This window comes from Eretmochelys imbricata, chromosome 10 (genome assembly GCF_965152235.1).
Source record: "Eretmochelys imbricata isolate rEreImb1 chromosome 10, rEreImb1.hap1, whole genome shotgun sequence".
Taxonomy (NCBI): domain Eukaryota; kingdom Metazoa; phylum Chordata; order Testudines; family Cheloniidae; genus Eretmochelys; species Eretmochelys imbricata.
Window position 1 is genome coordinate 51695563 of NC_135581.1, and position 27582 is coordinate 51723144.

Genomic DNA, 27582 nt, shown 5'->3' on the forward strand with positions numbered 1-27582 from the left:
CGGCAGATCACTTAATGATCTTTCCAAATGTTGTTTGTACCATTAGCTAAACTATTGTAAAGCACTTTGGATAAGTGCTATATAAAAAAAACCTTAATAATAATTAAGGGTTTTTTTGTTCTACAAATAAAAGCACACAACTTGTATTTTAATATCAGTAGTCTTACCTTTCTAATGAGATGGATGTGCCCTCTCTCCCCTGCTGTGGCAGCCCCCTAGCTGGGGCTGGAAAGGAGGGGGTCTCTCCCCTGCCACAGCAGCTGCTGAGGCTGGGAAGGAGGGCCGTCTCTTCCCAGCAGCCACAGCCCTGGAGCTGGGGAAAGTTGTCTCTTTCTCTGGCCACTGCAGCCCTGCATGTCCCAAATTCCACCCATCTCCTCTTTTCACCCCACTTCCCCCTCCCACCTACCCCTTATTCCCCCTGAGGCCACCACCTCACCTTACGTGTGCATCTTCTCCAGGGTCCAGGCACCTAATTAGTGGAGCCATGCCTGCGCAGCTCCACTAATTCAGTGGGTGGCCCTTCATTCTCTTGTGTACGGCCACTCAGATACACACCTTAGAGGGAAATATCCACGGACCACCTGAATGGAGCTCGTGGACCACACTTCGAGAACCTCTGGTCTAAGGCCAGTTTTAGACAAGAGATAAAGATAGTGCTGGCCATTTCAGTGTAATCTTTCAGTATATTACAATACGTTGTAGCAAAACCACATACAGTGGTACTGTGCTCTGCATGTGTTATTGTAACAGTCTGATTGGTGCGCACTGCCCTCCACGTATTCTATTACTGCACATGGGTGTATAAAATCCTCCTCTGAGTTAGACAAATGTATCATTGCTGTAGAAGGCTTTTGAAAAGAGAGTTTAAGGGCACTTTTGTAAACCAGTGCCTTCTCAGCTTGGACAGTTGTGTAAACAAGCTTGTGTTAACCTTAAACTTACATTACTATTTACAGTAACGTAAACTGAAGCATAAATTGTCAGTGTACATTATGTAAATATTAAAAGCTTGGTTTGCGCTCACTTTCATAGAACTTATGGTTTAAATAAAGTACACTAACAGATCACATGTTAAGTATAGTAAGTGACGTTTGTCAGGAGTGAGATGTGCCTTAGCAGAAAAGGTGAAGGTATGACAGAGAGGGGCTAGATTCTACTCAGAATTCATGATTCTTCTATGACAGAATAGGCATATTTCCTTGTGAATAAAAAGTTTATCCATCCCCTTGGGCCCTGAGATTTGGATACATCATCATACATGTTAGCCAAGCAAAATATACCACAATGAGGAAGACTGTCAGCAGGGTCATTATCAGCTAGTCAGGATTTACCATCTCCTTTGTGCCAGCACAGGGAATTTTCCAGTATGAAGGACCAGTGGTGCCAGACTATCACGATCAAGGTAAACTCCTTGCCTGGGTGAAATGGGAGTACTTGTGAAATGTATAAAATATTCTTTTTATAAACAAAGCCAATATGCATATAGATGGGCTTAATTGCAAACTGGGTGGAACCTCAAAATGTCAATCTCTCTTCACATATATTGAATTTCTGCAATTGGTCCTTCTTAGTGCAGTACCAGTTTTCTCACTGCTCTTTCAAGCATCAATTTTTCCCGGGGTTTGTTGTCCGGAATCATGTCTGCACTTCTCTCTGCTTTCAGCATTATTGAAGGACATTTTTCCTGGACTGTCTTCAGACCAGCCTGAGTTATGTTCCGGCAGAAATCCACATGGAGGGTTTGTAAAGAGCCCCCACAGAGGATCACAGCTTCCAGAGTCTGGTCAGTGATCCGCACACAGTTTTCCAGTTTGAGTATCTTGAGGTTTGGGCAGCTTTTGAGAAGCAACAACAGGTAATCATCTGTGACGTGGCCACATCCAGAAAGGGTCAGGGACAGCAAGTTTGGGCATCTGAAAACATGGTCATTGTATGTGAGACAGAAGAATAATGTGTATAATCTGTAAAAGCAATTCCCACTTAGCGATTCCCAAAATCAAGTTCTGAAAAGAAATGCAAAGCAAGCTCTTCCAGCAATGGTCTGGGAATCAAAACATTTGGGTTATAAATCCTGACTCTACCACTGACTTGCTGTGCGACCTCACAGAAGTCACTTGACTTCTCTCTGCCTCAGCCCATCTATTCAGGTCAACAGCAACCTCTGAACCCTGCTTCTAGTGCCCTGGCACATTAGGGAATTCCAGCATCAGGTCCTGGCCAGAGATTTTAATGGATACCTGCACTGAAAGGACTTTGGTTGTCTGATATAGCATGAGTGAAGGAGCCTGCTTGGCCCATCGTGCGTGCTGGGGGATAAGTATTGTGACTGCAACTCAGAGAGAGAAATGGTCGTCTCCCAGAATTAAGGAGCAGGGATAAATAAGGATATTAACTTGGGGCCAACTTAACTGAGTTATTGATTGGATTTGATCAAAACTGCTTGCTTTTACTTAATATATACACATCGGTTCTTCCCTCCTGCCACAATACTGAACCACCTGCAAATATTAACACACACACACACACACCCTGCAAAGGGAGGAAGGAAGCACAGAGTAGTTTTGCTTTTAAACTACTGCATAACAGATAAAAATCAAGGTCTAATAAATAGATGTGTGGAATCCACTCTCCTAATAAGCTTCATTTAAACCCTGCCCAGAGGCAAATGCAGAATCTTATGAGGACACTTGTGCCAAATGCTAACCAAAAGAATCAGTGTCACTTTTTTCCTGTTTCCCTTCTACTAGCTCGAGACTGACTTGTGCTAAATGTATGTAAAAACTGGCAGGACTGGCAGCTTCAGGATCAGAAGTTGGTGGGATATCTGGCCTCTTTGCAGAATACAACCCTTCCATCCAAAGTGACTGTCTTTCTGACAGCTTCCTCGGGGAAGCAATTTTAAAAGCACTGGTTTTACTATCTAATTTATTCAACTAAATCGGCTTTGAGATGGAGCTCCTGTAGGATTGTTTGCCTGGAATCTGACTACAGAAATGTTTAATGCTGCTTTATAGTCTAGTGACTGGTGAGACCTTTATTCAGGAGTTTGTCTGCCAGAGCTGGAATAGGCTGACTACACTCAGCTGAGTGAGCCTTTCAAAACAAAGCTTCATGTCTTCAGACTATGAAGGGATTTTAGAGGCCACAAACAATTGCTCAGTAAAAGGGGAACTGGTCATTAACTGTAGGGCAAAATCAATTTAGCTTGTTGTGTTTTTAATCTTGAGCATGTTTGCTAATGCCAGGTATCCCCCACCATGCCTGTCTGCTCCACTGTTGTGGAGAGATAACAAACTGTGGTCATGTTAGCAAAGAGAAGGTTTCTTGGGAATTTCACTTTGCTTCGTTTTCTGCCCATGAGAATGAAGCAGGAGAGGTGCTCTGGAGGAAAGCATGAGGGCTGCATGCAGTTCAGTTCCTGCCCCAAAAAACTTTACTGAGGAAGTCAAGGATGCAGACACCTCTGATTGGTTTGAATACAGATTACTTGTCATTGGAGGTAAAATACCTGAGAGACAGGAAATGCAGAGTTAAGACTGAACATGTCAATTTAATGTATTTTACACTGTCCCCATTTTCCATGTTCCGTGTGCCTGAGATCTTTGTATTAACATAACTGCATTATAGAAGTTATGAGCAGCAGGAAGAGGGAACAAGTTTGTAGTTTTGGCAGCTAGGGAATCTAAAATAATCAGCATTGAAATAGTTAATGGTTGTACATGCTGTCATTGTTAGGTTTCAGAGTTAACTCGTTGAGATTAATCTGGTGGTTGAAAGCTATTGTTTTAGGGATAGCATGGCTTTGGCTAGAAACATTTTATATATACAACAAAATAAAAGCTTAGAATGTAATATGCAATTCTGCAGCCAGCGTGGATGCTGTTGGAATCTCTGGAAATGAAGAATTCACACCCGCACCGTTTCCCGCTCCCATTCTCAACAATCATTTTGTTAATTAAAACCAAATTAACTGGAAACTTTTCTTTAAAACTGGTTCTGTCACAGTCACTTTTGTGAAACCAGTGCAGCCTTAGATACACATGGCTTGAAGAGAGCCGCCTTTTCCAACTCTGCCTGCCTCTACCTTTTTTTTTTTCTCTCTGTAATCTGAGCCTGTACCTTCATCCATTTGATTCCCTATGGCTCTGATCATCTTTTGCAGCTGGCCTACAGGTGTTTACATACCATACAAATTCAGAGCTAGTGCAAGCTAAAAGGCCACAAATATAAAAGTATTTCTAGCTCTTGCATTCTTTCTTGTCCCATCAGATGCCTAGAACTGCAGGCTCTGCATCATAAACCCACAGTTCAGGGTGCAGGTGGTGGAAATCTCAGTTTTTAATTCCAGATCTAATCTAAGAGCAGCAATTTTCTGTTGCTAAATTGTGTGAAGAAATGGCTGTGCCTCTGCATCCTTGCTGTTTGGACTGGTGTCAGCTTTTGTCTTTGTCATTTACTTTAGCTAGCACAGCTGGCTTGCACTGAGGTCTGCTTTTCCTCACTGTGCTGTCCCCTTGGCTGTATGACCCCAAAGTAGTTTACATAAAGCTCAGAAATATATTTATAATCATTAAACCTCAGCATAGATAACAAGAGCATTAACAATTTACAGAGAAAGAGAGTTAGGCTGTTCTAACACAGAATAAAATGATGTAAACCTTAGATCCATTCTACCTTCACATGTGTCTGCCAGGCACTTGTGAGGAAAAGTGGAATTTGAGTTTACCAACATGTTTAGGGAGATGCCAGTTTTATTCATAAAAAAGCATCTCCCTCTCTTAGGGATTAAATCTCTTGCTCCCTTTCTGAGGATATTTTTGTCTTGCACAGAATGGTGCTATTAAGGTGCCACAAGTACTCCTTTTCTTTTTGCGAATACAGACTAACACGGCTGTTACTCTGAAACCTGTCATTAAATAGTTTGTTAGCCACATTTTTTTTAGCATGCATTGTCACTAATACCCTGGGAATATCACATGCATTTGTCAAGCGAGTAAGGGCTGAGGGAAGCCCAGTAAAATTCAACAGAAAAATGCACTACATTTTCACTAAAACCAATTTCTTATGTGGTGCTAAAACTAAATAAATGGTGCTCCAAAGCCAAAATGTTTGGGTATTTAGTGTTCTGTTCCAGAAAGGATGTGTAAACAGTTAAAAGCTTCAATGCTTTCAATTTAATGAGCTTAAGCTTTACATTAGATGTAAAATTTCACACTCCAAGAACATACCTGTTGCAAACTTGTATTAAAAAATCATTGACCGTATTTTCATGCTTGCGACAGATGTCTTTCTGGAATGTGTTTTTCATCCAGTCCTCAATGTTACACACCTTGACTCTGCTTGAATGCCAGCAGATGGACAGGTACCTTAAAGTCGATCCCAAGAGAAAATTATCCTTCTTTAGTTCCACAGGAGAATAGAAATTCAGCACAGGCCACAGAAAAGGATCCTGAAACACTTCTAGTAATTTCTGACATGTCTGAGCTAAACTCTTTCTACTGTTTTTGTCCAGGAAAGAAAATAGGTGCAAAAGGCACTCCCGGTTAAGCTGGGTTATATGCATAGCCCGTGCAGAGTCGTGCTCTTAAGAAAGAGGACAGTATATTCTGGCAGAGTGGACTAACAGCAATACTGAAGGGACCTGACCGGCCTCAGAATCACCACTGGGCTGTTGAACATATATGGTTGTGGAATGGTGTTTATTTTTGGCCAACAACTGGTGCAGGAGTTTAAAAAAAAAGAAGCAGCAGCTCAGAGTCCCACGTGCAGCAGGCTGTTGTTCCATTTCTTGTCCAGGGGAATGGAGTGGCCAAGCAGAAAAGAAGCAATTGAGTAAAATCAAATGTTTCCTTAAAAGGAATTATTTTCCTTTTAGTCCATCCTGATGTTTAGCAAAGGGCTTGAGGCAGTTGAGATGAACTCTTAGTAGCCACAACTGCAAAGGAAAAGCTGTACAGGCCTCTGCTTTGGGTGAAAACTATGATATTCTCAATGCTATTGTTTTAGCCTTGTATCCTAACAGGCCCAAGGATCAAGTCGTGTATTAAAAAATACATTGAAATAGATGTTATCCAATAAGCATATAGCCCTGGTCTACATTGGGGGAGAGGGGTGTCGATTTAAGTTACTCTACATACTTAGATGGACTTACCGTGGTGACTTCGCTACTGTGAGTCGACTGCTGCCGCTCCCCCGTCGACTCTCTCTGCCTGTGCCTCTCGCGGCACTAGAGTACAGGAGTGGAGGGGAGAGCGCTTGGGGATCGATTTATTGTGTCTAGACTAGATGCTATAAATCAGTCCCCGCTGGATTGATTGCTGCCTGGGGATCCGGTGGCTAGTGAAGACATACCCACAGTAAAACACTTCAGCAAAGCTTAAGTGATTGGAAATGTGTATTTAGTGTGAATCTGTGAGCCAAACGGGCACACTGATAGCTTTAAATACATCAAAGGGTTTTAAGGTTTCTATTTACCTGAACTTAGCATCAGTGTAATTCCCTGCTTGTTGCCACTTCAATTATAACAAGCAATGGCATTTAGTATCTCGTATCACAGCAAGAAGGTTAGAACAGCAGTTCTCAAAATTGGGCTTTTAGAGAGGGAGTCCACATGAAGTATCCCTAATCTAAGAGAAAACAGTCTGCTGTTCCCTGTGGCCCTGTCTGAAGTTCTCCCTCAGGTTCGTTCCTGTCCTGCTGGCCATTCTCAAGATGGTGAGTTAGCCACTTTCCTGCTGAGTCATTGCATTTTATGATACAGAATTTGTGGTTTAGCCATGTTAAGTAAATTAAAAATAGTCTTACCTTCTATGTAACCGTGAAAGCTTTACTAAGCCCTTTCCAAAGACACTGTAGCAATTTTTGCTTGAGTTACTGAATCTAGTGTCTTGATTTTTTTCCATCTCATTAATGGAATAATACCTCCTTGCTATTTTTATGCTTTTTGTCTTTGGTTTTTAAACAAATCTTTTTCACTTGTACAGCACAAAATGTCTTTGATTCCCTCTGTTCCTCCACCCTGACCTCTTTTCAGTGTGATTACACACAATTTAGGATTTTTTCATCTATTAGAATATCATGTCTCTCTGAATGCCTGATTGTTCCTTTCAGTGTATTTATAAGTACAGGGGCTAGTTGGCTTTTAAAGATATCCAGCACTGGAGCTGCTTCCCACTTCATTTAGGAGACTTTATACAGCGTCATTCATTTTGCGCCAGGAAAGGTTTTCCTGCTCAGCAGCAGAGATTTCCTTGCATTACTTCTCCTAATTAAGGTTTCTGCCTCCTTGGAGTTTGCCCACAACTAATTGGAGGCCATTATGTTAGTTATCAAGCCTTTTTGTTCCAAAAGCACTAAGTGAACGCTTAGCTACTGAAACCATGGAGAAAAGGCCTAAGCATGGTAGCATCGTTCATGCATTAGCCCATGGAAGGGTCTATGCAGGGTAGAAAGTGGTGCATGAAAATAACAGCTCTACCCTCAGAAGAGGCTTAGGTCTGCACATCTCCGCTTGTGGAGGGGGCTGTAGCAAGGGGGCAAAGCAACAAAAATGGTCAGCTTGTTAGTGCACCATTGCTAAAAGTGATGGTAATTAAGCAGGCACCAGCTCCAAGCCCATGTTGGCTTGAGCACAAAACAGTATCTGTGGTTGGATTTGAAAAGGAAGATGCTGAACAGACACACATGACCAATCAGTAAAGGGGAAGCTCTGTAGTGCTACCTCTTTTTCCAGCAATGATTTGTTAATGAAGGCACTTTGAGCCTCTTTACAGACTCGAGTGTTAGACTGGTCTCCACAAGTGTCCTCCTGAATTATTGCAGTGCTCACAGGAGAGAAGTGACATTTGAAAAACAGGTAGTTCAGGGGTGGCTAGCCTGAGAAAAAGCCAGAAGTTATCAATGTACATTGCTAAAAAGAGCCACATCAGTTCTCCTGCCCTGCCCCTCCTGATCAGCTGTGTCTGGGGTTGAGCAGCCAGTGCCCTGGAGTTGGTGCCTTTACAATGAGCCGCCTATTAACTTTTGAGGGCCTATGTGGCTCTGAAAGGCAGGTTGGCGACCCCTGCGGTAGCTGGTAAGACTGTTTTCAGTGGCATGGCCATAGAAAAGGACTAAGTTAGATGCTACAATAAATATATTGTGGCGTTAGATACTAAAGATGGCAATTTTGGCTAGGTAGTTGAATCTTAAGTTTAGCACAGCTGTGTTAGAGGAGTAAATAAATTACAAAAGCTTAACTTCTGGGATTTGAGTACAATCAGTAAATAAACCACCCTGTGCAAACAGATGGAATTTAAGTGACATGGATAAGGTTACACCTTGAATTGAGCTTAGTTTACCAGCGTGAGTGATGATACTGAAGACGCATAAACTCCTTTCCCTAGTGGCACCTTGAAATTGTCTCTCTCATGAGAAACAGGATCTTTCAAGACTATGGATTTCAATCTGTTCTTATGCCTTGTCTACCTGTGAACTGCTGTAGTAGTCCACCCCAGGTTAAGTTGGCATGGAGGTGTGTGGATTTTTCACATCCATGAGTGATTTAACTTTTACCGTAGGCCAGGCCTCAAACAGTTATTGTGCCTCATGCCGTGGCTTTTTGTTGTGTGTACATTAAAGACGAGGAAGGGGCAACGTGAGTGTGTCAATGACCTCCTCACAAAGAATTGCTAATTTCTATTGTAAAGATTTGTATATAATTCCTGTTTCATAGCGGGGAGGGGTGGTGCATTACTTTCAGTATAAATGTATGTGCCCAGATCCAAAGTCATTCAGAGGCCAAATAGCTGATCACAAAAGCATTTTTCTAAAACTGCTTTAGATATGTCTATTTTTCAGAAGGTAAAGAAAAATATGCTGATTCTATTGCCCCTGCACAGGATTCTAAAAAGCAGTTTTACTCACACACTGAGAACCTGAGGCAGGATAGGAAGTTTTTCACATTCTAAAGAGAGCTTTTAATAGTACATTCCATAAAAACATTTTATGATTTTGAGTTGTAACTTGCATTCACCCCATTAATGCTCCAACACAAGATTTAGCACAGTCAATGGTCCTCACTGAAACTTACTTAATGGTAAACAATTACATCTATGGCACTACAGTACTAGAGGATATTCTAAAGCACAATGGAGTTTTCAAGGTGCTGATTACCTCATTCGTAAGACAGACACAGCAGTAGTGAAACAGCATTAGGCAGACTTTTGAACACCACAACTTTCTCTCCATTCAGCAAGTCTTACAAATGGCTTTCTGCTTTAAACCCACTTCACATGACATCATTGATCACTGGGAAAAGCACCCTACTATATGGGACTATGCAATCTGCTGAAGCAGGCATGACCAACTGTGAATTTCACTAGTTTTACATAAACTGCATTTCCAGTTGTAGATGCAACTTTAAACAATGAACACCCCCACCCCCCAAGGACAACCTTTTTCTTTTGGTGTAGAATACTGGCCAAGCTTTTGAACTGCAAAAAACATTGGCTTGCAGAAGGCAAATCAGACCAGCAGTGACTAATAGAAAAGAAACAGATTGGGCTCAAAATGACATTTCCCCCAATCTGCTCAAAGAAAGTAGATAAATATAGGATATACATGTAAGGTTAAAAATTTAATACTAAGCCAGGTACAGTATAGGTTACTGGTTCAGTTGCTTGGGTTTTTTTTGACACTGACTAGAATACAGTGGATAAAGAAAATTCTCCACCAGGAAGAGAAATACTTGTGTTGCCACAACAAATTGTTTATACTGTCCATGTGTGTTTGCAGTGGGAGTAAGCTACATTAGGAAAGGATTTACAGTGTACTTGTCCCATAGACACATGGCTAAGTTGTATCAGAAACTGCTTCAAGAACAAACTATGACAACTACATGGTGTTCTGAGGGCCATGTCCTAAACAGAATAAGACATATGCCATTGGCTAAGACAATTCACTTATGATACATGAGAAATTGTATTGAGAGGAAAAAGGTGTAAGAGACAAAGTTGATGACTTAAGAGAAACAAATGCCTTTAAAATGAAGGGAATAATGTTGATGAAGTTTACGAACTTAAGTTCCTAAAAATACAGAAAGGCACATTTACATCACTGAGTGGCTGAACAATATGCACTAAATTCACTGAGAGTTAAACAAATTGTCCAGATCATTACATGATTGTTATTCTTAACACATATATTAAACAAACAAATTCTAGAGCAATCTAAGTAACATACAGCACTGGCTCAGGTGCCAGTGGCCCAAGGTTTAAGCCCCAGAATTGCCATCAGTTAATGAATTCTGCCAATTACCTTTTTATTTTGTTTAAATGTGGTAACAGCTGCTGGTTCTGATCAGAAGATAAGGTCTAAAAACAGTAGTTAACAAGCTGATGGCTACAGTTTGAAGCAATGAATAATTATTTATTGTTCAACAACAAAATAAAGACATCCTGGTATATCTGCCACTTAACATATCAAGTGATAGTCACTACTAGGTTTAGGTAAGTGTATAGTTTACATATTTTCATACACAGTTTAGCAATATTGAACATTTCTGCAGTTTTATACAAAGCCAATTTCTTTTTAAATGACAGTGGTAAAAGCTATCTGAGAAGGACCAAACAGGTAATTAAAACTTTTTTGCAATTGTCAGGAGCACAGTGCTTAGTCAACTAATACTGAAATGCATACTACATCTACCTGCTGACTAATGTGGCCCTTCAAGGAGATGCAACCAGGGGAAGGCAGATGTTTTTACTCAGTTAAATATAAACACACCCGTTTGTAAACTCATGGGCCTATATCACTAGTAAGACAGGTCTGGTGGGATAGCTGACTTGGCAGGCAGGGAACTCCAGCCTTCCCACAGGCTTTTGAGATGATGGGAGTGTGGTGAAAGGCAGTAGGCAAACAGAGGAGGAGGGAAAGCTGAGTTCAGTGTCATTCAGTTTATACTGGGCTCCTCTCTCTCAGCAGTACCAGAACAGCTGAAATTCCAGCTGCTAACAATGAATTCGTCTTCCATTAAGCTGATAAGAGGCTTAATATAAACAGATGGCTTACATTTCAACATCAGAAATAATATCTTGCCTCTTCTTTTGGGAAAGAGACCATGAGAAATGTTGAACTACTAATTAAATACTGCAGTTAGTGAGGGTATATGCTCACCTCAAGGTGCAGTGTTAGCTCCACAATTTGCATGAGCTGTAATATCGCTGCATATAGATTTGAATACATCTTCCCTACCACTTTGAGCCTGAGTCTGGATTAGGTAGAACTACTTGCCATGCAAAGTCTATCTCCAAACCCATAACAAACCTGTCTTTCACTCCTAAATGGAGTTGGAAGGGGATGTGGGCAAATGGGGGTTATATTGAGACAAAACCTCTCCTCTCTGAAGCCCCCACATTGAACTCTCATTTTAGGATATAAAAAGGGACAGTGGCCCAATCCCACGGAGCCTGCTAGCTTCAAAAGCAAGTGCTTGCTATCAAACTTTGGGATAAATGCTAAAAATTGAGACATCACCCTAGCAATTCCATTTCAGTTTAAAAAAAGTAAATTAAAATCCCAAGACACATATATGATTAGGGTAATAATTTAAATGTCTCTTTTGTAGGGGAAAAAGTACAAATGAGAAACACTTGAATTTGCAGTACAAATACAACTGAATCAACTATTTATTTACAAGGAGTCCTGAAAGACAGCAGCCTTGATACACACTGATAGCAGCAATTACCCAGTCTACTTAATGATATCTCATCTCTTCTGCAGGCAAAGAGTGATTATTCAGAGGTCACTGTTAAGTTTCTTGCACTGGGGCAAACAGTATGTGCAAGCAATTCCTTGATTTACAAGTGATTCAATCTTATCTACAAAACAGCTGTGAGAGCAGCATGAAATTCTATTGCTCTTCATAATCAGGAACACATTTCTCTTGCTTATAAAGAGGATATAAAAACTTCTCTGATGTAAATGTGCCTTTAGAAAGTGAGAACTGAAAACAATAATATCGAATAGCTAAGTAGTTCATGAAACTATATATATAAAAATTGAGTTATCACAGCTAAAGCAACAAATCAAAATATCTGCTGAGGTTTTCTGGTAGAACTAAAAAAAAAAAAGTTAGTTTGTGTCGAAGTTCAATAAGTCAACTGCTACCTTTGACACAACAAAACTAAAACCCACACGAGGAAGTTGGAAAGTGCACAATGAAAATAATAGTCTTGGATCAAGTATTTATGGAGAATTGGAAATGTTTTGTCCGATGGACTTGATAAGTGAGGATTAAAAGGAGGTATTAAAGTTTATCAGATCCATATTTGGCCTGCCGATCCACATAGAAGAGGATGTAGGCCTTTGCCTTTACCACGGTCTCCTCGTCGGTCAGAGTTACAGTACTGTCATTGAAATGGAACCAGCGACCTTCATGAGTTGCATAGGCTGTGTAATGTCCAGAGCCAACACTGAAAGCAAAGAGACACACCAAGTGGGATCAACAAAAGGAAATTTACCACCTCATTCTCCACTGAACAGGATAACAGGGCAAGCGCTAATTGACTATCTTCTATCACAAGGCTTCACCCAGGTTACAGAAGGGGAAACTGGACAGCCTCCATAATTGTTAGCTTAAGCCCAAAGGTGTTTAAGAAAGATATTCCATGCAATAGCATCTTTAGTAGCATCAAGATTTGATACCAACCACATGCAGACAATTGGTTCCTTTTTGGGACTTCATAAAAGGTATCTATCAAAGTGTTAGCATAATCCAACCCCGTCAGGCAAGCAAAACTCCCAGTGAACTTCAATGCAAGTTTTGCCTCTGTAAGATCAGGTTCAGTATTAAGATAAAAGTAATCATCAGCCTACAAACAGAAATAAAATTTGAGTTTTACCATGTTCTGTCATTTAATTTTATATTCAGAATTCCTTCCAACTAGTTCTAGCAGAATCCTGTTTGAGGTACATGATTTCAAAGCAAGCGCACAGGGAAAGTGTCATCACAATGAACATAGACTGGAAACTAACTGAAGTTTTTATACAGATCCCATGTCTCGAATCCTTGTACATATAATTAAGAACCAGAAAACAGCCAAGTTTCATTACCCATGCTGCCTCAAGACAAGGCCATCTCAGGCTTGCATGACTAACAGCTGTATCTTATATATCATCATAGTTCACACCTGTGTAATTCCATTCCAATCATGTCCAGTTTACACTGGATGTCCATTACAACTACATTTTGTTTTCTCTGAGCTTTGAAGCAGCTGCCAGGGGCGTTCTGTGGTAGTCCTAATGAAGACTCCGTTTGAAAGTTATACCGTTTGATTTAGTACTACTTCAGATTCAGACCACTCATCTTCGGCAGAAAGCAACAAGGGCAACCTGCTAGAGTGAACGTTTTCAAATACATGTTTGCTGAAAACACCCTCAAATCAACTGAGATAGAAAAGTGAGTTCCAGGGACAACAGCAAGAACTCCCGCTATTAGAAAACGGTGTAGTTTCTTCTAAAGAATTGTCCCCCCTCAATCTTGGGACTTGATTACACAATATCCTGGAAGAAGAAAGTCCTCATGTCACTACTCCTGACTCTCAAAGGATCCATCAAGGGCTGCAAAATATCTTTTATTCAAAATACAACTACTGTCCAACTTCACAGCATCCCAGTTGGCTCTCAGTTTGAAGCTTCACTCCTGGGGGAGAGGACCACTGCTGTCAGTCTGCCAGTCTAAAGTCTACATTGTTCTAGATGAGCACTTTCCCTTCGCATAAATCTGCATGTGCTTTTAAGCTGAACAAACAAAGAAGAAACACTGACATTTAATTGTAAGTGGCTACATGAAATATCAGTTTTTATGGCTATAGGATCTTTCACTCAGTTTAAATACTTTCCAGAATGACTTTATTTTCCAATTTGAAAGTCGCAAAGGGACTGGCCTCATTTTCAATAAGTGTCAGATTTCCACCTATTACTCAGGGGACAAGAGTGGAGATTCCCAGCAGGCGACCTCCGATATTTTGAACAATTAACATTTTTGGTAAAAGTCCCCATCGGAATATAAAGCTGCTTTTTATTTCCATATTAGCATAGCGGCTACCAGAACCGACATGCACATTAGGGGTGAAGTCCTGACCCCAAATGAAGTCAAAAGGAGTTTGGCCACTGCCTTCAGTAAGGCCAGTACGTCACCTCAGGTACTCACTCAGCATACTTACCCTGAACCATGATGTACAACAACAGCTGCAAGATCATATAGACAGCTTTCTGGGCCACTGTTCTCCGGCTGCAGTTCAAAGTAGAGAAAACAGCTTTTAAGAAGTCAACTGGCACCTTCCATAACATACAATAAAACAGAATAAATTTCCAGTGTATATATCAGTAAGAGTCTCTGTACCTCTAACAAGTAGCATTTCATGTCTAGGTCCCGGAGAGGAAATTCTACATATGTATCAACCTTGTTTCTCAGATATTCTGTCCAGTGAAATCGTTTCAAGTGTAAGCATAGCACCTATGGTATTAAACATGAAAGACAGAGTTCATTAGGTTAAGTCTTTGATTATGGTTACATATGTTTATTGGTCAAGTTATTAATTTCCTTTAAAGTTTCACCACACACTGATATTTGCACTAACCTTTGGTAGTTTCTGAATCCAGAATTTTTTGGTGGATTTCTGTTTCTTTTTACATTTGTGGCACATATAGAGCTCTGTCTCATCAAGTTCTTCCAAGTCTGTAAAACTGCGAAGACAATCTAAAAGGAAGAAAATTCAGAAGCACTAACAAGAGGCCAAAGGGTACGAAAAGTGTAAAATATTTATTGTAAACATGCCAAAGTTAGCATTTGGATCAACAGAAAATAGAGTGATGTCGAGCCAGCACTGCTCCTATGCTCACCAACTAGAGAATTCAAAAGGTTTCAGATCTAACCTCTGACTGAAGACAAGACCAACTGCACTTTTGATTAGCTCTGTACGGGTTCATGCAGCTGTGGCAACGTTATGCTAACATTTATTGCATCATGCTAAATTCCTTGATTTTGAGAGCATGGATTTAATGGTAATTCAAGAATAAAGAAATCTGGGTATCAAACAAACTTCCTTCTCACCTACAGTAGGAATTGCTAGTAGATCATCAGACATGGGCACAGGAACTAGAGGTCCAGGGGGTGCTGCAGCACTCCCAGATTTTATGTAAGGCTCTGCTCCTAGCCCTGCACACTGGGTCCCAGCCGCCAGCCCTGGCCCCGCACGCAGGCTCCTGGCCCCGTACTTGGGGTTCCCAACCGCCAGCCCCGCGCCTCCGCTTTTGGCCCCGCACTCAGGGGGTCCTGGCTGCCAGCCCTGTCGCCCACCCCCAACTGTAACCCCAGCCTCAGACTCCTTACTCCTGTCTGGGGATGGAGGGGGGCGGACAGGCGTAAGGGAAATGGCTTTCAGCACCCCTTCACCCCCCTATTAAAAACGTTCCAATGCTACTGTTGTCAGCAGAAACTGAATAGCCTTCCCAGCAAACTATTAAGTTAGGAAAAAGTTGATCCATATCACAGATACTTTGTCTTTGGGGACTGGGTGGGTAGAGAAAGAAGAATCCCCTCCCCCGTTAAACATTTTACAAGCTACACAGGTTTGTACTCCTTAAATGAAGGTCCAAGGATGGGATTATTGGTTCATCAGTATTTAGACACAATTTTTAAATGGGCAGAACAGGCAACATCCATCCCCCCTGCACGCAAGAAGCATAGGCCAATACTGCCTTTTCAAGCACAGAACTTGAACAAAAGCCGTGCGTATACAAGAGATGAGTTCTGGCTGGTTTCTAGTGGGCAGTTACCCTTTGTAGGCACTCTCTTCATAAAGGCCAAGGATTGAACAGACATGGAGGCTAAAGTACCCACTAACCCATACAGCTCATTTCTGAAGCACACTGACTGCTGGTGCTATACAGAGGAATTCAGGAGCCAGGGCTTGTAATCCAGCCATTTTAATAGTCCACTAATATTTTGATTTCTTCTCTCTCAACCTTATATCTCTGCTTCAGTGAAAGTTCAATCTTAAACTGGATCCATGTAATTCTGAAAATAGTTAATTTTGGACTCTAACTCAAGAAATAAAATCTCCCCCTCCCCTAAAGGCACTATCATGTTCCAGATAAAGAACTGAGTGGGATATGGTTGCAGTAATCACGTTTACAAACATTCTGGGTGAAATCCTGGCTTCACTGAAGTCAGCTGAAAAATCTCCTATTGATTTCAGGGTGGCCAAGATTTCACTCACCACGAACTCTTACCTCGTAGTGTGCACATTGGTCCATTTTCTTGATTCTTAGTACGTTTATTTCTGAACTGACTTGGAATATCTAGTGAAAGGTCTAGGAAAGAAAAAATACAACTGAATTTCTTAGATCAAAATAAAAACTTAGTTCTCACTGAAGTCTTTCATTGTAAAATCCCAGCCCCCATCACATATCATTTGTCAGATACATGAAGATTCAGAGCTTTAAACATGATAGCCAATATTTTGCAAGAAAAAGATACCTTACCTAGGAATGGATCAAACTTTCTAGATTCAGTCCCACATATTAAGCAGTTTACTTCATTTTGAAGAATGCCTCCAAATATAGCTGTGACAACGGTAGAGGCTCCATTTCTAAACAAACCACCATGAAGAGAAGAAACTCATCAGAATTTCTGTTTTAGGCTGCATTTTAGCATGTGAAATATTTTATTGCTTACAACGTCAAAAACCATCAGGCAGTTTGATCTGGGTGTAACAAACAAGGATTGGGTTAATTTACATGGCCCTTTCACCCATCACTAGATTCCAGAAAGCAAATGTTAATACAGCAAAGATACTGGAAACCTAGAAGAAACAGGTATCCTATATTCTATGCAGGTGTTCATAAGAAACAGATCTTCAATGGAAAAAGTAGATCAGCATCTTTTTAAAGGTTGTGTTTATATACAGTCCATTCTCTCCAGAACGCATATGATTTAATATTATTATAAGGGTGTTATTTTTAAGAGCAATTTTCTATGCAACAGCTGTCTCTCATAGGGTGACACGACGTCCTGATAAAATTGGGACTGTCCCAATATTTAGTTGTTTGTCCTGTGTCCTGACCGATGTACAGTCAGGACGCCATTTGTCCTGATATTTTGCTTCAGCAGCACTTTTTTTTTTTTTTTGCTGCTTGGGGCAGCAAAAGACCTAGAGCCAGCCCCTGTTGGAGGGGGGGTGAGCCTGTGGCTGCCCCCTCATGTGTCCCGATATTTTGTTCTTGTCATCTGGTCACCCTAGTCTAGGTGAACTAGGGTGTATTTTCTCTTTGAACCTGCTCCCTACGTTTTACTGCACATCTTTAGGGCTTTTTAAAGCAGGTTTCCTCCCATTTAGTCACCTCCAAAAAGACATTTACATTGCAAGAACATGCTAAACGTTGTGTCATCATTCTTTTGTACATTCATAAGGCACTTACAGTAATCTTTTTGTTTTAAAAGCTCCAAAATAGAAGGAGATTCTTAGCTAGACTGCTAATTCAACCAGGCCAAAGCAGTACTGCTATATGCACCATGAGATGTGTTTCCATAATGTAGTACTATATGAAGAAAGAAGCAACCGTTTTTCTGCTGAGGAAAGGAAAAAATCCACCCTATCAACTTGTGTTTGTCTGATACAAAACCTCAGGCTAACTGCCAGGAGCACTGCTTTCTCCTGATCTTACCCCAGGAAGCCATTACAATGGTGGAGGTGGTGAGAAAGATGAAGGACAACAGAAATAAGTAACAACTGGGGACACTGACCTTTTAAAACATTCAAGTGTAAATTCCTAACACTGCCATGTTGTTAATGCTTAATGAAAACAAATATTTCAAAGTAATTAACATTACAAGAAACCAGAATAATTTGCTAGTTTATATGGTCAGGTTTCCAACCACCTGCTGGGCTGCAGAAAACCTGCACTGTGAGATTACAAGCCACCTCCTTCGGACCTGATTAATAAACTGTCAATATTTTGTTTAAGGCAAGTTTACAGCACTATCTGTACACTGATCTCATTGGGGCAAATCTTTTTTTCAGGCAAAGCTGCCTTTCAAGCCTCAGAGTTTTTCCAGGCTCAGATCAGCTGAGGATTGCAAGATTTTGGGCCAGATACTCTAAAACCAACCCTGCAACAATCTGTATCCGAATCTAATAGGGTTTTTAGATTCAGTTGATTGTGGTGAATGTGTTTTGCATGAACCAAGAAATGTACTGACTCATTTTATTTTATACTGAAGAGCACACTCCTAGCCCTGTAAGACCAGTAACTTCAGGCAAAATAGCTATTTACAGAGTTAACTAAAAGTGGGTTGTAGAACACTAGTAACTTACTGTAATCAAGCCTATGCAGTACTCACCTGCCCTGCTCAGGCCTGTTTAACTTGTAATCCCTTTTCCTGCATAGATCAGGACTGACATAACTCTCAGATAATCCTAACATTGGGAGTCTGCCCAATGACCAAAATCCAGGCTGAACTGACTTAACATTCCTGCCTAAAGCAAAATAAATGTTTTGGTCTCATTTATGAAAAAGCGCTGTTTTCAATCTAGCAGAGCACACTTAGGAAAAATAATTCAGGAAGTGTCAGCATTTCCAGACCAAAAGATTTGAAAGGCACCCAAAAGTGCTTCACTTTCAAAACAGGGAACGGTAGGAAAACTGAAGGGAAATGCTACAACATTATCAAAGGCAAATTAAAGCATCAGCTGCTTCAAGGGTATCTCTTAGGTGAGATACAAATACAAAATGTTGTATTGCCGGGAAAAAATCCAGTTATGGCAAATCTTGAATGTACTGCCACTTTCTGTTCCACTCATGTAAAAAACCTGTTGCCCATTTATAATTAACATGCCATTGATCAGTGTGTAATTTTGTTTAGCCTGAACTCAAGACAGTTGTATACAGAAAAAAATAGGATTGGTTTTATTTTGAGAGATACTGAATCAAAGCGTCACATTCACAGCCACCAGATAAACTATTTTATTTATTTTGACCAATTCCCATAACTACTATGAAAAAAACAATTGATCCAAGACACAATAAGGCTTGGGTGCTTTGACTAAGAGCTCCAGAGTGTGATGCTACTTTAGCTTATTTGTTTAAATATACAAAATAATGATGCCATAGGGCAGATCACTCCCACAGGATACTTTGATTCATGCATGGAGCCCCACCATGATGGTAAGTTGTTGAAGGAATTAGAACAATATCTTACATGCAACATTTGTTGCTTCCAGAGAGACCTGAATTTTCTTGCAAAATTACCGAGCGGGAAACACCATTAAAGCCACCTTGGAGTTCCAAATGTAGATGGTCCAACAGGTAACGCATGAATTCATGGGCATCTTGTTGCTGGTATCCCCTTAACACAAAAATATTCAGAGAATTTAAAGAGACTGCATCTTTATTTCTGACATAGTGGCTCAAAGTAGTTCCAACATTCAAACCAAACCAAACCCTGTTTCTTACAGGATACACTTGTTTGTGCAATTTCTAATACTTTGGCTGTACTAGAAAACAATTTCCACACATATCTCTGGAAGCCTGGAGTGAACTAGTCTAGACAAGCTAAGCAATTAGTTCAGATCAGAGTGCAATATGATCTCAAAGACACGGCTTGTCTATGCACAAGTGTACAACTGGCAGAATTCTAAACTTCCCACTCCTCTTGTCCAATTTGTTTTTAAGACTTTAGATTTAAAAGCAAAATTCCTTGTTTTTTTTAAAACAATACAAAGGAGTGCTTGAAACCGAGCAATAATTGTACATGTACTTGATTCTTGCCTCTTGAACAGTTCTGACAAAGGACGGGCAGTAACTCTCACTACTGTGCAGCCTTGAGTGCTGGACCTTCATGGCTAGCCCATATTGCAGCGTGGCGCAGAGTCACACTTGTGCCAAGCCACTGCAACTGCTGACCAATTGTGAACCCATGTGGTTATGAGGCGGCTACTGGTTAAGCCCAAGCACTTCCTTCAAGCACTTGGATTGGCTGCCTAACTTGTAGCAATGTAGAGGGGAACAGTATTACCAATAAATTACCAGTAAGCTCAAGGATGTAATAATTCAAAGAAAGTCAGGAGGAATCTGTATGAATACATCATAAGACTCAAAGCACCCATCCCCAAATGAAGCGGGGGGGACACATAAGAGTTACAGATAGCTACACAATCCTTCATAGGATTAGTACAGAAGTTCCCAAACCATGGTCTGCAGAGAGCTGCAGTCTCTGCAGTTCTGGTCCTTTAAATTTCACTAATAAGCTAAAAATCCATTACATATTATTCTCCTATTCCATGTAAGCAACTGATGCAGTTGCCACCAGGATATTATGTGGCTGAGTGGGATGGGTGCTGATTTCTAAAGTCATGAACAGAAAGGGCAGTGTCTATGCAAACTCTCAACAGTATGGAACGCATCTTAGACTTGGAGAACCTGCGGTTCTTCTTCGAGTAGTGTCCCTATGGGTGCTCCACTTTAGGTGTCTGTGTGCCCCTGCACCTCTAATCAGAGATTTTTGGTAGCAGTGTCCCCGTTGAGCATGTGCTCTCTCCCTCCTGGTCTGCGTCAGGGCACCGGACCAACCCCCCCTTACCGCCTTTGCGAGCAGTTGTCCCTTCCTTATCTGTGTCATTAGCATAAGTAGTGTTTGTTTTCTTACCTTTGTTCTCTCTAAAAGTACTCAGGCTAATGTTTTATTTTATTTTATTCCTTTGGTTTAAAAAGAAAAGAGAAAAAGGAAAAGAACTTCACTTTCCTTCCCTGTCTGGGAGCATTCCCCCTCCCCTCCCCAGGCATCTAGTAGACTCATAATTATTTTCTTTTTCAGTTGTTTAAAAAAATAAAAATAAAGACAATGTTCTTCTGCATATTCCTCCCTGCTAGAGGAGGACACCCCCTGCCCAGGGGCTTGCCAGGCTCTCTCACAGACGTGCTTTACCTGCCACACCTAAAACTGCAGCCTCACAGGAGTTTCCTGTAGAGAAAACACTTCAGTCTGCAGTGTTGACCCTGGATCATCCCCAGAGCCTTCAATTCAAAAGGGGTCGAGTGGTGAAGAGGAGGGGAGAGAGAGAGAGAGAGAGAGAGAAGCAGCAGCCACCTGGAAAGGTTCCTCCGAGCAACTGGCCAGCCAGAGTGGTGTTCCCCAGTGTGGCCATCTCAGCACCAATCCCCCAGTAGCTGGCCAGCCAGTGGGACTCCCCAGAGCGGCCACCTCGGTAGGACAATACCAGCAGAGGAACCTCCTGCTGTGAGCTCAGCTGCTGCTCCTGGTCATTGGAAGCTCTGGAAGCTGAAACCTGAGAAGGGGCTTCCTGCTCTGAGCTCCTCCGCACAGCAAGGGGCTCCTGTAAGCTCTGTGCTGCTCTGAGTTCTACTGTGGGCAACTACTGCACCGGAGAGGGCAGTTACCATACCATCTCTAAAAGTACCATCTCTAAAAGAGCGACACAGAGAAGCCCTGCTGTCAGCTCTGCTTCCTTCCACCGTCTTGACGTCCCCTAAGGAGAGGGGACAATTATCGTACCATCTCTAAAAGAGTGGCATAGAGAAACCCTTTGGTAGCAGATGCAATAAAACTCTATCTAGGAAGTGTTCTGCACCTTCCCAACCATTGATACCGACTACAGACACTCCTCTGGGGTTCTGGAGGAGCCCATGGTAACACAGGTGCTCTGATACTCTGGAGACCTGTGACCTCAGTACCCAGGGAGAGACAATTACCATACTGTCTCTAAAAAAGTGGCACAAAAACTTTTTGTACTGGGCAAAACTCTCATTTCAGGAGTGCTCTGCCCAACTATCGGTACTGACAATGTACCATGGACCCTCCTCTGTGGTACCAAATGAACCCATGGTCCTGCGTGAACTCTGGTACCCTGGAAACCTGATGATTGGGGAAGAACCACAATCCCCATTACTTGGTACCAGGACCCCGGTATCGAGCACATCCCGGCACCCAGAATCGCTCTTAGCACTGTGCTGTATACTGCCAATACCCCACTCAGCGGCACCCTTTCCCACTGACGAATCTGACACTGGCCAGGATGAGATCATTCCCTGGCCCCTCAAGGTGGCCCACACACTACAAGGGTCATCCTCAATTCCATCACGCCAACTGCCCGTGCCTGCCTTCCTGCCTCTTCCTCCCAAGGCCATATTGTAACACACATGGCGCGACCGTCTCCGGTGTCTCTCAGGGAGAGTCCACCAGATGGTTTGCTACAGCCTGGCACCTGAGCCTGGGCAGAAGAAAGCTTTTTCAGAACAGGAAAGGAGGGGGAAGGGGAGAAAAAAGAAAGAAAGAAAAAAAACCTGAAGAGGAAGCTGCCTCTTCAGCACACTTCACCTAGTGATGAGGGGTGGGCAGCACAGTCTCATCTGGGAGAGATGAGGAGAAGATTTAAGAACTTTCTAGATCTTACCAAGAGGGTGGCAGACGAGCTGCAGATTCCCTTACAGGAGGTGGCAGATACACATCACAAGTTGGTGGAAATTCTGCACACTAGCTTCTCATCTAGAGCGGTCCTCCCAATTAATTAGCTGATTCTAGATCCTACCAAAATCATCTGGCAGAGCCAGCCTCCATTGCACCAACCAGCAACAGAGTGTAAACAAAAACAACCCTACATCTCTACCCAAAGAGGCAGACTTCGTTTTCATCATCCGCAACCCAACTCCATCATAGTGGATGTGGTTAATGCATGAAGCAAGCAACATAATGCCAAGTCAACTCCATCTGATCAGGCTTTGCAAGACGGCGTATTCATCAACAACATTACTGTTTAGAGTCAAATTATCAAACTGTCATGGCCAAAACAATTTTGTTAATCTTGGGAAATCAAGGATGTTTCTGAAACATTATTGGAAACACAAAAAGAACAAATTCAGACCATTCTTAGAGAAGGTCAGTTAATAGCCAGACCGGTCCGAGAGACACCACTGGATGTAGCTGTTACAGCTGCCCACCCAGTCTCCATGACAGTGATACTGAGGTGGGTTGTGGGTTTTTTTGTTTTTTTTTTTTTTGTTCGCTACATCTCTCTAGATTGCCCAAAGAGCTACAGACTTCCAATTTGAAGGACCAAACTCTCTGTGGAGAAGACAGATTTTCTCTCCATATCCTGAAGGATTCTCGGACCGCCTTAGGAATCTACACTGTGGAACAGAAGAGAAGATATACCTCTCAATCACACCACAGATCACAATCTTCTCAATACTCAGCATCTCTGTGCTGTTATGAGCCACAGTGTAAGAGGCCCAGGGCTCAAAAGTGAGAACAGTCTGCACCCCAGTCCATGAACTCTCAAACTGCCTCTTATAAGCACTCTGATGAGCTGGTCCAGGGCCTGAACAATGACACCTTACAGCATCAGCGCTCCTCTCACTTCCCACATTCACCACCCTAGGACACGTCTCCCTAATATGCTGGGGAGCTCACCTACACAACAACACACAAAGGTTATGATGGACTTAATGTGACCTGTATGTTTTATATAAACTGCCAAGGAGCTGCCAGATCTCCTTCCCTCTGCAAGACAGCATTCAAACTTTGGAATTGATGCACCTATCACAATGTGCTCATCTCAGCTGTCTGTCTACAAGGAAAACAGAATGGGATAACCAACAGTCTCAGGTGGAATTTTCTCACAACAATGAGTGTATACTGAATTCAGAGGTGCTTCAAGATATAGCCACCCTTTGGGGAAACATTTACTGGCTGTTGCCCTCATTTTCCCAGTGAACAGGGCCCACTTGTATGTCCTTTCCCAGTTTCCTACCCTATCCCAAGATTCCGTTGAAAATTCAACAAAACAAAGCGAGAGTTATTGTGATTGCCCCTCTTGACTATGACAAGTCTGGCACCCTTATCTGACGCAGATGGCAATATGCCCTCCTGTTCCTCTGACGTCAGCCCATTCCTCACCCTCTCTCTCTCAAAACAATGGGCTGACCCTTCACACCAACCCATGGGTCCTCCGCCTCCAGGCTTGGATCTTTCTTTGTTCCAAGGCTTAGAAGCAGAATGCTCTGACAAGCTGAAACGCATGTTGCAACACAGCCACAAGTTGACCACTCCACATACCTTTCTACAGAATGGAAACGACTCCAAGTTTGTACCATTCCAGACGGACAGACCCAACCTCATCTTTCCTCCCTCTGATTTTGCTCTACATTTTAAACTCTCCCTCAGCTCCCTTAAGGTACATCTCATGGCAAAAATGGCTTCCCACTTGAGGAGTTTGCTCAACCACTAATGCGTAGACTCTTTAAGGGCATTGGGCCTCTCTTCCCCCATGTGACACCACCCGCTCCAGCCTGGGACTTTAATCTAGTTCTCAGGGCTTGAACTAGACCTCCCTCCGAGCTGTTCTCTCTTACACCTGTCCATGACGACAGCACATCTAATTGCCATCGCCTCATCTAGGCACATAGGAGAAACAGCGGCCCTGATGGCACACCCGTCATTCACGGCCTTTGTCTTTTAAAAAAAAGTTTCCACGTTTCTCCCTACTTTTTCTGCACTTTCCATATGAATCAACAGAGCCATCTCCCTTTTTTTCCCAAAACCACACTGTGACAACTGGGAGACAACTGTGCATATGCTAGATATTAGAAGGATATTATCATTCTACTTGGACAGTTTTAAGGACTTCAGGAAATTCCCTAAACTCTTCCTTTCGTCCACAGAAAGATCCAAAAGCTCTGTGATATCTCCTCAAAGACTATCCAACTGGGTCTCTAGTTGCATTAATCACTTAGCAAAGGCGCAACTTGCTGCCGTCCATACGCACTCCATGAGATCAGTTCCTACCTCAATCATATTCCAAAGGGATACCCCTATCTCCACAATCTATAGAGCAATGACTGGGGCCTCTGTCCACACTTTTGCAGAACATTATGCAATCGCTGAAGATTTGGCCGCTGACACCATCTTCGACTCCACAATATTCTCTGTAGTAAAAGACTCCGCTCCAAAGTCCCAGCCTCCAGTGGTGGGTACTGCTCCGGAGTCACCTAAAGTGGAGCACCCATAGGGACACTACTCAAAGAAGAAGAGGAGGAAGTTACTCACCTTGTGCAGTAACGATGGTTCTTGGAGATGTGTCCCCCTTTGGGTGCTCCACAACCCGCCCTCCTCCCCTCTACTTCGGAGTTCTCTATATGGCTCTGTGGTAGAGAAGGAAGTGGGGGGGGGGGGGTCGCCCATGCAGTGCTAAATAGCCTTGAGGCAGACCACAAGAGAGGGACACTGCTACCAAAAATCTCCGATTAGAGGTGCAGGGGCACACAGACACCTAAAGTGGGAGCACCCATAGGGACACACATCTCCAAGAACCATTGTTACTGCACAAGGTGAGTAACTTCCTCTTTAGTTGAGTGAGCACAGAATGCGTAAGCTGGCACATGCCCATAGGAAAGGTGACATGCCTAATGCAGAATGCAGTCACTGCACACCAAGCGTCCTACAAAATCTCAGCCAAGGTTAAAGTGAACAAACACTAAAACCTTAAATAGACTTCCCTCCTTTGTCCCCAAACAAGCATAACAAGAGCTATTTCCTCCAAACCAGCAGTCACAGCAAGCAAGCATTACTCAGAGAAACTGCCTAGCTTTGCCACAACAGCAGTGAAAGGCAGAGCTGTGAAATCAAACCCAGGAAAAAGCAGGCAGTTGTGACTCAGAACATTTAGAGCATACTACTGCTGTGCTGCGTCAAACTGAAGCCTGAACTCTTAAGAAGATCAGCTTGGTTCCCCCTCTAATTCCTTTTACATCATCAGTGGTACAATTAAGTGCTTTATCTAAATGTTCAGAATAATTTTTGTTACAGTACAATAATTATTGTGCAACAACTATGCATGCAAGATGTAAGCAGAGGTAAGGAACCTTCAATCCATTACTATGTTAGAATAGTGGTTCCAAATTGTTACCCAATAGAGAGTTAGATTTATTAAAACCAAAAACATCAAGTAAATATTTTGGAAGTAAATTATTAATACTCCAAAATCTAAAAATTTCTAATGTGTAGTTTTCCTGATTGGTATTTATCTTTATCAGGTCACTAGAGATGGAATTCAGAATTAAAAAGATTATCGAGTAAAGGATGTGATATCTGCACGTTAACTTTGATAGATACTAAACATAGATGTTTAATGTTTATACAAACTGTACTATCACTCCAGAACAAATGAATGAGGCCGAATTCTTTTCCAAGACAGACTGGGGTTTAAATGCAGTCATTAGAAGTTACCGAAGTAATAAAGGAATTGCTTAGTTTAATAGATATATCCACATTTTATATAGCTTAGAGTTACAACAGAAGAAAGAAAATTTATGGAAATAGCATTATCAGCAAGAATGTGTTACAGACAACATTACTTAAGCCAAAGGACAGATATTTTAAATGAAATGGGACATATATTTGATCTGAAATGTGATGTAATTCGGTTTGTAAATGTTTTATTGTATTTACATTTATAATATAGCACTTTGTAAGGTTTGTATTGCGTTCACTAAAGTACAAATATATTTGTAATATGAACTGAACAATCTAAAATAAAATGACCAAAGTTCCTGTGGTGAGGAATACAGCTTCTCATATAGACCTCAGATCCCAGCAGCACCTAAACAGCAGATCCCAGTGCACCTAAACAATTCAATCCAGCCCATCCACATTCTCTTTCCCATGGGCAGCAAAACGTGATACAAAAGGAACAGTCACCAGAGGGGAAAAAACCCTCAGAATTCACGAAGAATACTAAACATACTTCAACCCACCATGAGGCTATGGAGCTCTCTCTCCGTGTGCAGCAGACCTGTCATATTAGACAGCTCAGAGACCAAGCTTTCATAGCAAAGATACAGCCTGCAGAGGCACACTACAGTTTCCCATCATTTTACCACAACTGTACTGAACGTATAATATACAATTCCTAGCCATGATTTGGAGAGATCTATACTGCAATACAGCAATTTCCAGTTGCTTTCCACTATGCTACACTTTTCTATTAGGGAGACCAGGTCTATGGTGGCGAGGGTGGGCAGAAGATGCCACAGTTGGCTAAAACCTCTTAAAGGCCGAGATTCATGGGAAAACTAACCAACCAAATCTCAGCTCCAAGGCCTCTCCATCACTCCACCTTGCGCAAACACAAGCAGCGTAGCTGGGTTGTTGCCATCATGCCACCAGCTCTAATCCTGTCCATTTATCCAAAGCCCACCCTGCATGTAGCCCCTCTGAACTGGCTAACATTGCAGAGGGAGACTGGGGACTCTAAATGGAACACCAGTTACTTACATAGCATGATGAAATTCAACACAGAACATCTATTTTCCTCCTCCAGCCAAGGCCGCTGCCCCTCCCTCCTCCAAATTCAGGGGAAAACATAGCGAGTGGCTGACTTTCCTTTCCATGTAGCTTACCGCATTATTTTGCTTCACTCAATAGAGGGGCAGATATGGCCGAAGGAAGGCAGAGTGCACAACTAGTACCTTTCACTAATGAAGTGTTCCTAGACAGCTGGTGTTACCCATGGGTCACAGATT

General features: G+C 42.0%; 2 protein-coding genes across 4 annotated transcripts in view; both read right to left on the reverse strand.

Moving 5' to 3' along the window:
• Nucleotides 1-1424: 1424 nt before the first annotated feature.
• On the reverse strand, nt 1425-6027 carry FBXL22 (F-box and leucine rich repeat protein 22). The gene is made up of 2 exons (XM_077828723.1): nt 5232-6027; nt 1425-1916 (listed from the first exon to the last, which is right to left on the reverse strand). The coding sequence occupies exons 1-2, from the start codon at nt 5564-5566 to the stop codon at nt 1571-1573; spliced, it is 681 nt and encodes a 226-aa protein (XP_077684849.1). The 5' UTR covers nt 5567-6027; the 3' UTR covers nt 1425-1570.
• Nucleotides 6028-10384: 4357 nt separating this feature from the next.
• USP3 (ubiquitin specific peptidase 3) overlaps nt 10385-27582 on the reverse strand; it is a 57377-nt gene continuing 40179 nt past the window's right edge. For 2 of the 3 annotated variants that reach the window (XM_077827385.1, XM_077827386.1), the window contains 7 exons: nt 19247-19393; nt 16531-16637; nt 16279-16359; nt 14625-14743; nt 14387-14500; nt 14208-14275; nt 10385-12455 (listed from right to left, as the gene is read on the reverse strand). In XM_077827385.1, the coding sequence (XP_077683511.1) occupies nt 12290-12455; nt 14208-14275; nt 14387-14500; nt 14625-14743; nt 16279-16359; nt 16531-16637; nt 19247-19393 (802 nt within the window). In that variant the 3' untranslated portion in view covers nt 10385-12289. The remainder of the gene's footprint in view (nt 12456-14207; nt 14276-14386; nt 14501-14624; nt 14744-16278; nt 16360-16530; nt 16638-19246; nt 19394-27582) is intronic. The other variant, XM_077827387.1, reaches the window with a different exon arrangement.